Source organism: Aristolochia californica, unplaced genomic scaffold (assembly GCF_029961685.1).
Source record: "Aristolochia californica isolate CCGP_79_NKW_82.1479 unplaced genomic scaffold, dmAriCali1.0.hap1 SCAF_9, whole genome shotgun sequence".
Classification (NCBI taxonomy): Eukaryota; Viridiplantae; Streptophyta; class Magnoliopsida; order Piperales; family Aristolochiaceae; genus Aristolochia; species Aristolochia californica.
This window is the reverse complement of record NW_027182290.1, coordinates 6616791-6628856: the sequence shown is the minus strand read 5'-3', so window position 1 is coordinate 6628856 and position 12066 is coordinate 6616791. Positions and strand designations below refer to the sequence as shown.

At 36.1% G+C, this 12066-nt stretch overlaps 2 protein-coding genes across 3 annotated transcripts; both read right to left on the bottom strand.

Moving 5' to 3' along the window:
• Nucleotides 1-366: 366 nt before the first annotated feature.
• Nucleotides 367-9646, bottom strand: LOC137941437 (peptidyl-tRNA hydrolase, mitochondrial). Of its 2 annotated transcripts, XR_011110400.1 has the most exons (9): nucleotides 9275-9646; nucleotides 1983-2067; nucleotides 1696-1763; nucleotides 1559-1609; nucleotides 1391-1464; nucleotides 1097-1155; nucleotides 935-1011; nucleotides 641-843; nucleotides 367-468 (listed from the first exon to the last, which is right to left on the bottom strand). XR_011110400.1 is itself a non-coding variant. In XM_068786844.1 (8 exons), exons 1-8 carry the CDS (start codon nucleotides 9473-9475, stop codon nucleotides 724-726), a joined length of 735 nt encoding a protein of 244 aa, XP_068642945.1. In that variant the 5' UTR covers nucleotides 9476-9646; the 3' UTR covers nucleotides 478-723. The 2 variants fall into 2 exon arrangements, 1 of the variants encoding a protein (XP_068642945.1); XM_068786844.1 differs by lacking the exon at nucleotides 367-468 and having other exon boundaries at nucleotides 478-843.
• A 1400-nt stretch (nucleotides 9647-11046) lies between these two features.
• Nucleotides 11047-11919, bottom strand: LOC137941506 (probable NAD(P)H dehydrogenase subunit CRR3, chloroplastic). Its single transcript, XM_068786951.1, has 3 exons — nucleotides 11744-11919; nucleotides 11528-11646; nucleotides 11047-11255 (listed from the first exon to the last, which is right to left on the bottom strand). Exons 1-3 carry the CDS (start codon nucleotides 11917-11919, stop codon nucleotides 11131-11133), a joined length of 420 nt encoding a protein of 139 aa, XP_068643052.1. The 3' UTR covers nucleotides 11047-11130.
• Nucleotides 11920-12066: the final 147 nt, after the last annotated feature.

Genomic DNA, 12066 nt, shown 5'->3' with positions numbered 1-12066 from the left:
GCCCTAATTAATTATGGGACAAATTTGAATGAATGAGTTAACCCTCTCTCACCAAACTTTTTTTATTTTTATGAAAGACCATTTTATTAAGAGAGAGAACCAAAGGAAACAAAAACGGGGGAGCTATCCCCTGACAACAAGGGATTGCAAAGAGGCTCCCTCTTCACCAAAACATCGGCCACAGAATTTAGCCCTGTCACCAGACTTGCCTCCTTGGTTGAACCCCAAATCAATTAACCACGGTTCAAAAACACAAAATTATACTCTTGAAATTGACTCATGGAGACTTGTAAATCTATTCAACCGACATTGTTTCTTGTGGACAAAAAAGCATGAAAACAATGTTTTATTTCGCAAATAAGATATTAAAGAATGAAACTTAGTGTGAAGAGTTTCTCAACTAATAGATGAAGGAATGTAATCCACATACATGTGAGCATGCTGCACAAGCCTCTTCAAGGCATGAACCTGTAGTAGAATAATTAAACATTAGTGCAAAAGATGGTTTTTGACAATTGTTTATCTAATTATAATCAACTCTCAACAATACAAAATTTCCATCAGCGGCCAAGCCACTCTTCCAATTCAATCGAAGATGTGCAATTGCATAATTCTCACCACTGTCAAGTAAAAAACTCACATATGAATTACATGGATGAAACCGGCATCTTAAACTTCCGACGAATCCATTTTTTTCCCCTTTGATCACACAATTTGACGAACCTAGCCATTACTCACTTTCATCGACGTTTTATTGCTGTTAACAAATGTAGCACTCTTATCGAACCCTTCAAGGAGGAGGATTCTCACTGCTTCAACCCCATTCTGCAAGGTAAAATCTAACTGAAAAGTGACAAAACAAGTGCCCTGAGTAGCTCATTTTTTTGTGCATAGCATTTGAAGTATTGTCTCTCAAATTTCAGTGGAAGCTTACCTCTTCACGTTCTTGTCTATTGAAAGGTCGAAGAACAAAGTTTGCAGGATCCATTTTTCCTGGTGGCCTTCCGATGCCTTGGCAGATGTTGAAAACTTTATCAGTGTCTTGCAAGCTGATATATTACACTGAATTTAACATGACAATTACAAACACCTTTACCTATTCTAAGTCTTGGAAATTCCCGGTTTCCTTTGAAATGATCAATAATGCTTCTCATCCTATACTTGAATGAATAATAAAACCTGTTAGAAGTTCCGCGGGAGACATTGCAATTCTTTTGCTCTAACAAGATCAAACCTCACTAATGTCATCTGTAACCACATCTTTCCTTTTCTAGAAAGATTAATCAAACTTATTGAAAAAAGCTTTATCCACTGCATATCATGTAAACAATGAGTATGCATCCTTGCTACCAATTATAATATTTAACAACAATGTGACAAACGAACGTACCCGTTGTGACCTCCATGTCCACCTTTGGGTAGTAAACGCAAACTTGCAAAAGGCAAATCTAAGTCATCATACATCTGCAGAAAAGAAAAAGTCAGTGTTACAGAGCAGAAACAGTGAAATAGGATCAGGATATTGTTTACAATACATGGGAAAATAACTAGACATTACCACAAGCACTTGGTTTAGTGGTATATTGAAGTAGGAAACGAGTGGCCCTACCTTCAAAACAGAGGAAAACTAATTAGAGAGCAGAAAAATGATTCATAAGGAAAAACAGGTATGACCTCTGCTCACAAATTACTCACAGAATCTCCACTGCAATTCATGAAGGTTTGTGGCTTTGCTAGCATAATTGGAACATCTCCAATAAAGCCTACATTTGAGACAGATATAACCAAAATTAACATTTAAATAGAGCTTTATGAACAATAATAGGGCATGGCACTTAAGATATAAGTTTAATCTCCAAATTAACTTTAAAGCACTGCACCCTTCCATTGCGACAGGTCAATGTTACTCTGAATAAGCTCTGACATCACAGTAGCAAATGACCAGAACAGACTATAGGTTTTCAACTTACAAGAGGACAAACCTTTTCCAAACAGAGCTTTGAACTTAACACTGCTTACTGATATTCCTTCAGCCTCAGCTACAGCATCCAACAACTCAAAGCCCACCTGAAAAGAGAAATCTAGATAATAGAATAAATCAATATTTCATAGAATTAAGTACCACATAAACATTTCTCGTCCAATTTGAACACAAGGAGTTAACCATCTTTTTAATAAGCATAACGACATCTGATAAAACCAATCGAGAACTACAGGATTTCACGACTAAAATAAGATGAGGATATGACATTAAAATGCAATCACGTCGAAGCAAGGACAGCATTGAAAATCTTAAAGGCAGATACAACTCAACCTTTGAGAAATTTTAGGGGGGATTAGTCCACAATGAACTTGAATTGAAGTAAAATGAATTGATTCAACTTTAACTCATGTTTGGGTGTTAGTGTAGACGAGTTCAAGTGGCTGGAAAACAGATTCCAGTGTTAGTGCCCCCAAATGAAAAATACGATATAAAGAAGAGAATGAGTAACCTTTTTATAATATACTTAAAACATATAATTAACAAAAATAAACATGGTTACTACACTTATAAGTGATTTAACTGTAGTATTAGAATATATTAATATTCTAATTAATGAAAAATTATATTATATTAGTTAATGATTATAGTTTATTATAAATTAAAACAATAATTACATGTGACTAGAATAAATTATACAAAATTAATAAAAAAATTAAAAAATACACAAGAGAATATAATTAATAAACCTAATGGTTTAATTAATTATAACAATTGGATAATTAAACCAATTAATGATTACAGTTTATTATAAATTAATATACTCATTACGTGTGACTAGAATAAATTATTTAAAATAAATAAAAAATTTAAAAATAACATAAAGTGAATATAATAAATAAATAAATTATTTTTTAATAACATAAGATATAGTTTAACATCAAAACTCACTATTTTAATACAAAAAAATAAATAATAAATAAATATACTAATTTATTAGTAACATAACATATATTTTACATATTATTAATTAATAATATATTAACAAAAAATGAAAAACGGTTTAATTAATTGGATAATTACACCAATTATGATGATGGTTCAATTTTTCCTAACTTAGGAAAAATTAAACATCGTCTTCGTCTTCCTCAGCGGCGGGCCAGCGGGCAACAGCGACGCTCCGACGGTACGCCGAGAGGGAGAAAAGAGGGAGGCCAAGAGAAGAGAAGTCGGGAGGCTGAGAGGCTCTGCGACAAAGGCTCGGCCTCCCGTGCTCTGCGACGGAGATCGAGAGGGAGAGGAGAGGAAGGCCGGCGGGGGGGAGGCTCTGCGATAGAGGCTCAGCCTCCCGTGCTCTGCGATAGAGATCGAGAGGGAGAAGAGAGGGAGGAAGGCCGACAGGGGTGGGGGAAGAGGGAAGAGAAAAAAAATTGTTGAAGGATCACGGATGGAGCAGAGATCATCGGGAGACGAAGGCCGAGGAGAGGGAGAAGAGAATAGCAGGGGGGTTAGAAGCTACGTGCGTGGTAGGAAACAGTTTTCCCCCGTTTTTGCTTGAGCGAATGAAACGGTGTAATCTCACTTCAATTCAAGTCTTTCTACACTAACGCCATTTTTTTATGAACTAGGTAATGCGGGGGGAATTCATTCCACTTCATTGTGGACTAACGCCCCCTAGTGAGTTCAGAGAGTCCAAAAGTTTAGGCTTTATAATGCAATAAGTTTCTGGTTTACATTGAATATTCTCTAGCAACAGACAGCATAAAATATTGTTCCTTTGGTATCTCCAGTAATCATAAAATACAGTGCTGTTTAATTGCAAGGAAAAGCTTTTTGCCATGTTTTAATTTTTGAGTCACAAGAGTAGCAGTCCTTGATAACAAAAAATTTAAAAGAAACGGTGTGACAATGGACTTTTAGAGGAGTAAGAATCAAATATAGCAATATTCGAAAAAAGAAAAGGATATAGCAAATAAAAAATATTAAAAAAAAGAAAAGAATTCATAGCAGGCTACATCCAGTGTTGGCTAAAAGAACTGAAGTAGCACTTCAGTCCATTGCTTATTACATGCTATCAATGATGCTCTACCAGTCTGTGTGCTTCTACATATAGATCCTCTTTACACTTACATCCAAGTTACCAGGTATTCTACAGATGAGTCATTTGCTTTTGAGTACTGCAACTTTCAAATTCTTAATTATACAAAATTCATATCTTTCATGCCAACAGGTGTACACTTATTGTTCACAAGCAAGCCTTCATAAATCTTATAATGAAATCTTTATCACTAAGTAATGTGGTTAAATTAATCCAAAACCTAGGAAGATGAACTAGCAGCTGATACTACTCTATATCTTATGTATCAAGATAAGATTATCCGATTTCCATGCTTGACTTCGTACTGATATTAACCCTGTTTGCTGAGCAAAGAGTTTGGTTGCTCATTTATTCCATCTTTCGCAACCGTACTACATCAAAAAACACAACTGAACAGAGTTCAATTTGTTTTTACCACTAGATATATCTACCTCAGAAGCAACTGTCTTTCCCAATCCCCCATGTCTTGGTGAAGCTAGCATGACAACAAACTTGTTTTGATGCAATAAAACAAGTTCACATGTACACGACATCCTATTAGAGTATATAGAGTTGTAGTCTTATTATGATTCATATTTAAAATTCTATTAGGTGCAAAGTGTCTTAATTCGATTACAATTGTATTAAAAATTACATTAGGATTATAATCTGGTTATTAATCCTACACTTGTAATGCAACGACAATCTAGTTTTTCAAAAGTTAACATGGTATCAGAACAGATTGAGAGTATTATGCGAGCTGACACGTCGACTCACAAAGATCATCTGTCTGTTTCTCATCACCATCCAACCCTGTTTGTTTTCGAGCTTGTTCTTATAGTTGCCACCATCGATCCATGGAATCCACACCACTGTTGTTGCTTGAAAATCACATTTCCATTTTAGTTGCTCTTTGCCATCCATATCAAAACCTACATTACCCACACAGCCAATCAGATCTGGTACCTTAATCTTGCTGAAAATCTAATCTTGCTGATTGTTCACAATTTCACAGCCAACAACAGTATCCCCAACCAGTCTTTTAGTGTAGAGTTAGGGCATCTTAATTCCAATCTGGCCCGCATGTTGGTGAGAGAATTGTGCCCTGATTTTCCTCTCTTTGATCTGCTCTCTTCAGCCCAATCAGTGCCAACCAAAAAGCATCCTATCTGATTTCTCCACTTTATGTAAAGTGTTCGACATGGTCTCTGCCATTCAATTTCGCTGTTGTACCCCACCACCGGATCCATCAATGAAGCCCAGCCTACAGTTTCTTCATTGGAATCCCTTGCCACTACCTTCCAAATCATCGTCTTCTATCCCTCAAACATCCAATTTATCCTCCTTGTCCTTAGTTAACATGGCTTTTGTTGCAGCTGTTTCGCTGTCAACTTCTGATGTAGTTTATGACTTGTCGAAGAAGAAAGTCATCCAGAGCAATTGAAGACATATAAAAGAAGGAAGAATAAAAGGAAAGAAGAAGACTTAAATACAGATGTTAATATTTTTTGGAATGTTATTGTTTCAGGAAAGTACTCTATTTCACTACTTTCCATATGGGGAAAGTCAACATGTTTCCACTTTAAATAGCTTCATAGTTTGTGTACAGTCCTAATTAGGAAGGTTTTCTTTAGGAAAATCTTTAGTTAGCGAGTATTTTTTATAAGTAATCAGTTTAGGAAAGTTCCAAAGATTGTAAGTCTATTGTTGGACATTTATCTTAGATAGATGATGGAATTCTTTTCTGACACGTGTCTTTTAATTTAGTAAGCCAAAATTCTATTGTAATTGGGTGGTTTAGTCCTAGGAAGAATCTATTTTGGTGATGTTACAAAATTTGGCAAGTGTTTAGATGTTTTAGAGTCTATAGATATGTGAATTTGCTATAGCTTTGAACATGTTTTGAAATTAATATAAGTTTCTTTTTCGGTTGCTGGAGTACCATTGTTTCTCTTTCTTTTTGCTAAGAATAATTTCTTATTGGATTTGCTATTGAACTAACTGCTGATAGTTTCAGAACAGCATTTGAAAATTCAATTGGTAGGGTAGTGGTTGGGCATCTCATATTTCAGCCTTACTCCACAGATAGTACATGAATACCAGAAATTTCCTAGAGTTGAGAAAGTAGTGATTGGGTATCTCATATTTCAGCATTACCCATCAACCATATTTCATCAATTTTGCAGTGTTAACTACCTCCAATGATATAGTCACAGAACCGAAGAGAAGGACAAGAGCAAAATTTTCGGACCCAACTATCCAAGAATGGGGAATAGCCAGTTTGAAAACTGGGAATCATTCTGAATTCTACGAATCTATTAATTGGAACCCTGAATATCAAAGCTCAAGTCTGTTTGTTTGTGGCTCATCCATTTCAGTACACATTGCATGTCGATTTGTGTGTTTTATTGAGCCTGAATGTAAGAGGGAATGTGCATGCGGGTATCAGTCCCACATCAGATCTGTTGGAACCATAGCACAGGTATCAGTCTCACATAAGTAAATTGGTAATCTGGTGGAACTATCAAATTCACCTTTTGAACAGCTGATGCATTCTTTGATTTGTTGTTAGAAGACCTGAACACTCACTAATGTGTTCTGTTAGAAAGCCTAAAACTTGTTGTTGTTACAGTTTTCTGCTGTGAACTATTTCTGTTCGCAGCTGCTAGTTTACTGTCTCACCGTCGGCATTCCCTTAAAAAGAAAGTAGTTGTGTCATAACTGTAATCTGACACTCCAAATCTGTTTCTGATTGGTGTTACTTGATAAGGGATAAACATAAACATAATCCCTTTAGTTATCTAATAAGATCCCATTGGATTTATCCCATGTTGTATTTATCTTATCATGTAAACTTTATCTTTTCTATTCTAAATTGTATAAATACCACCCTTACTCAATTGTAAAGGTGTGATTCAGTTCATCCTCAAATGTGTTCAGTTCACTATCTAACATGGTATGAAAGCAGGTTCTATGAGTTGACTCAGTCAACCCACAAAGATAATATGATCATTTTCTGATCTATCATCTCTAGTAGTTTAGTTTTGTATTCTATCTTTTTCTCTCTTTCCAGTTCCGATGCCCGTTGTTGTTTTTTTGGTGCCCGCACCTCCATACTAAGCTTTTAATATTTCAAATTATATATTGACAGAAAGATATTCAAGTCTACTTTCCAACATAAAACGAATTTGGCAATCGATATTTGAAGTAGCAAAGGTCAGACTGCAAAGAGAGGTTAGAGCAATAACAGAAAGCTGCAAATTTCGAGGTTAGAGAAATCGATATTTGAAGTAGCAAAGGTCAGACTGCAAGAGAGGTTAGAGCAATAGCAGAAAGCTTCAAATTTCGAGCCGTCTTATGCCATCAGGAACGACACTTTACAGGGAGAATTATATATCCAAAGAAAGATTTGTAAGTATATTTTCTTACCTATTCAACCAATTCTAAATCTGAGTTTTGTAGAGGAAGATATCATTCTTGGAAGAGTGAATGGTCATGCTGGCCAAAGAAGAAAGAGTACACAGTTCGGCCAGATTACAATTTCCCAAAATATATCAGCTTCTTTTGTCAATCTGATCTATATTTAAGGATATATTCGCATTGTAGTCGACAAGGGGTAAAATACAAAATGAAGAGAATCAAGAGGTCATAAAAGATTCAAGAACGAATATTTTATGTCAAATTAGATATCAAATTAAAGATGTTTGAGTCTAGTTTCTTGATCAACAAACCATTTGTGATTCTGAGCTATATTTATGGAGATATTGATATCAGAAGTATCAAATGTCACTTCTGCCGAAAATCTCTCATTTTCCCCTGTTTCCTCTCCTATTATCTCTCCAGGCATTGACGTGATTTGAGTTTATTTTCTCCTAAAATCCGAGTAAGTCTTCTAATCAGAGAGTTTGGGTCCAACATAATCACTCCATGATGTGCTCATTGAAGATATGCAATATTTTGCATCAATGTTGTTTTCAAGTCCAGGCGACCTAAGTTCAGGGGGAAAATAATCCCCCCCGCCCCAAAGTTCTTGTCCTGCACATGTGCGAACAACACACTTGCAAAAAAAAAAAAAAAAACTCACTGCAAAACCTTCTCCCCATCCGAACGATGCGATTCTATTTGCCCCTAGCCGCTACCAGTACCCAGACGCTACGAGTGTCGCTGCTTTTCCCAACCGCTCCCAATGTTGTTGCTCTTCCTAGCCACTCTGAATGCCGCTACCATTGCTGCTACTGGTGCCACTGCTCTTCCCAACTGCTACCAATGCCACTACTCTTCCCAATCACTACCAATGTCGTTGCTCTTCTCATCTGTTACCAATGCCACTGCTCTTCTACGTCTCTTCACCGGAGGAAGCAATTCCGTCTACCCCAACCACTACCAGTGCCACTGCTCTTCCACATCTCTGCACCGAACGATGTGTTCTCTTCTATTTCGTCCATCCCAGCCACTACCAGTGTCATTGTTGTTCCCGTCCTTTTGCTTCCAAGAACCCTTGAAACAAATCTCCTTAAATAGCTAGTGCCAAGTTCACAGTTTCAGTTGCTACAAGACAAGATTGGCCTCTCTAACAAGTGGCCTATCTTGAGGGGGCATGATAAGGGATAAGCATAATCCCTTCAATTATCGGATAAGATCACATTGGATTTATCTCATGTTGGGTTTATCTAATCATGTAAATTTTATCTTTTCTATATTAAATTGTATAAATACCACCCTTACTCAATTGCAAAGGTGTAGTTTAGTTCATCCTCTAATGTGTTCAGTTCAAGATCTAACATTACTTGTTCAAGTGGTATTGCAGCATCATGACTTCATCTTGCATCGGTTCCAATGCGCTCATTTGCGACTTCAGGTTTTGCATTGTAGTTATACAAACTCATGATGTATCTTATGATCCATCTCGAGTTTGAGGGAGGATGATAGAGATTATATATGATTCGTATTTAAAGGTCTCTTAGGTGTTAAGTGTCTTAATTTGATTAAAATTATACTCATAATTATGTTAGAATAGTCAATTTAATCCATATTACAATGATAAAGGTAACACTCGCTAAATTTCTAATAAAAAAAAGCCAGATAGCTCAATATTGAATGAAAGTTGTCAGCATCAATAGGTTTGTCCGGTTCAAACTACAACAGAAGGGTGAGAAAACCAAATCCAGATAGAGTACACAAAAGTAGGCATGCGGTGGAGTAAACTGAAACCTTACGTTGTGTCTGGTGCCTTGATATTTTTTGCCAGGGTTTCCGAGACCTACGAGGAGCCAAGGTTTGGGCTTGGGACTCGGTGGTGTCAGGGAAGAAGCAGAAGCAGAAGCAGAAGTCGCCGCCGGTGAAAAGCTAGGCATTGTCAATAATCTCTTGGTGGAAGAAGAATAGGGAAGACGAATCGAGAAAACCATGGATACCATCTCTGTGGGTCTTATTTAATGGGAAGGAAGGTAAGGGAAGGGAGGCCAAAGTGAAGGAACGAGGAAGCGAGGCCGAGCTGAAAAGCAGACTCGGTCGGAGAGAAAGAAAGCCTTGGAGAGGAAGAAACCTTCCGAGACTCCGAGCCTCAATGACTCGATAGACGCCCACAAATTCCCTAGGGGGGTCAGGGGGGAACGGAAACTAAAAGTCAACGAACTTAGTAAAAGTGAAATGGGAAGGGGAAGTGAATTACTTTTGTTTGTTATTACGGTCGATGTTTTAAAAAGTATTTTTTTGTGTAAAGGAAAATGTAGTGGAAAAAACGTAAACAAATATGGTAACTTTTATAATTAATAATTTAATATAATATTAAAATATATTAACATAATAATAATTACGTAGGGTTTTTTATTAATAAACTAAGATAGATTATAGTTTAGTCTAAATTAATACAATTATTATGAGTTAAAATTAAATTATTAATTTAATTAATTATAAATTATAGAATACTCAAAAAAAATTATTTACTTTTATAATGTCTAGATACTTGATCAAATTCTTAGTTTGACAATATCTTAATTATCACTCTTAAATTAATAATTTAATATAATATTAAAATGTATTAACATGATAAATAATTAAGTAGGGTTTTTTAGTAATAAATTAAGATAGATTATAGTTTAGTCTAAATTAATACAATAATTACGAGTTAAAATTAAATTATTAATTTAATTAATTATAAAATATAGAATACTCAAACAAAAATGTTTGCTTTTATAATGTCTAGATATTTATCAAATTCTTAGTTGAACTATATCTTAATTACCACTCTTAAATCAGTAATTTAATATAGTATTAACATAAATAAATATGATATTTTATTAATAACATAAGATAGATTTTAGTATAGTATAAATTAATAATATAATTACAAAGTAAAATAAATTTATTAGTTTAATTAATTATAAAAAATAAAAAATAAAAAGACTTTGATAGAAGGAAGAGGGTTCGGCGAGGGCAAGAGGGAAAAAAAAGAAAGGTTCGAGGGTTCAATGAGATGGCAAAAGGAGGCAGCACAGTTGTTGGGACCAATTAAATCTAAATATGATTATATGGGATTAAGTAACATTAATTATTTTCATTTAATAAATTTATCACAAAACTTATATCTTTCTCGTTTAATTCAATAACTCTTCGTATTTGACGAGTTTCTCTATCGTTTCTTCCGTGTTTATTGAATATTTAACGGAAACTGATGCAATTTAAATTTGAAAGTGTAACTCAATCTTGCTGACACATTGACTGTTTAACACGTCGGCCTCGACGACAGAAGACTCCTCTCACCATGTTTGGGGCCACGCAGAGAAAAATATGAAGTTATCTATCATCGTCATGCATAAAACATTTTTTTAACCATGGTGTTGCGATTCATCAGAATCGTCTCCATCGAGTCCTGAGTCGAGTAAAAGAACGTTGGTTTTTAAAATAACCGTGAGGGCTTCATCCTCCGCAACCACCACCATGTTCGAATGAAATTTTTTGACATAATTCATTCTGCCCAAAGAAAAAATTACGAAATCTCAAAATGTAATATATGTATTGGAGGTTTCTTCTTGGTGCGAGATTGATGTGTTGTGTTCTTCACAAACAGATGTTACATTAACAAGTTGTCCAAAAATGGGACGCTAAACGGCAGTTTTATCACTCCTGAAGCAACCAAGAGAGAGAGGATCCAAAAGGGAAGAATTCTCAGGCCTACCACCATCAGAACTTCCTGCCCTGCAATATTTCGTACCAGCACAATCCTTAACAACTTTGATAAACAGCTCTTATTAAAGACGATCTATTGCAGAGACCCATCAATTTCAAACTAAGACGATCTTCAAACCTTTTTTTATCTTTTAAAAGGCTGCTATGAACTCATCATGCATTAACCGACACAAAACCACGCATGAACGGCAGTATTCGCTTAATCAATTTGGTTTCCGTAACCTCTGTATCGACAGTGACGGATTGCAATGAACAAGCGCACAAGTATGAGAAATCTATACCTGACCCGGAGGCACCTTCGGTCCGATCAATAATCCATTCTCCGGCTTCTCTTAGTTTCTTTTCAGCAGATCCTTCGGAAGATAACGAATCAAAGAAAGAAGAAGCGCCACGTTGGCTTCTGCAATTTCAGCGCATCGAGAAAGAGAGACAGAGAAAATTCCATGAGTAACAAACGATTTAATTTTTAATCAGAAAGAGAAGAAGAAAGAGCAAACCTCGAGTCTTGGTCCTCGAACAGTCCAGCGCCAATGGCCTTCTCTACCTCCAAAACCGAGGGTGATGGTGGTTTAGGTGATGTCCTCCGAACCGCATGACGGCGCGCAGGGCTCCGGTTGGGGAGTGAGGAGGAGGAGAAGATAACGAGAGAAAAGTGTGGTGTTAGCGTTACCATTAGGCTCCAGGCGAGGAAGTCAGCAGTCGTCACTGATCTCCAAAGGCCCTTTCTCCAGATCTGGAACTCGATCTATCGCTTCAAGGCACTCTCAGTCTCAGCCATTTGTATTCTATCCTTCCACGACGCCTAGCTTGGAAATAATAT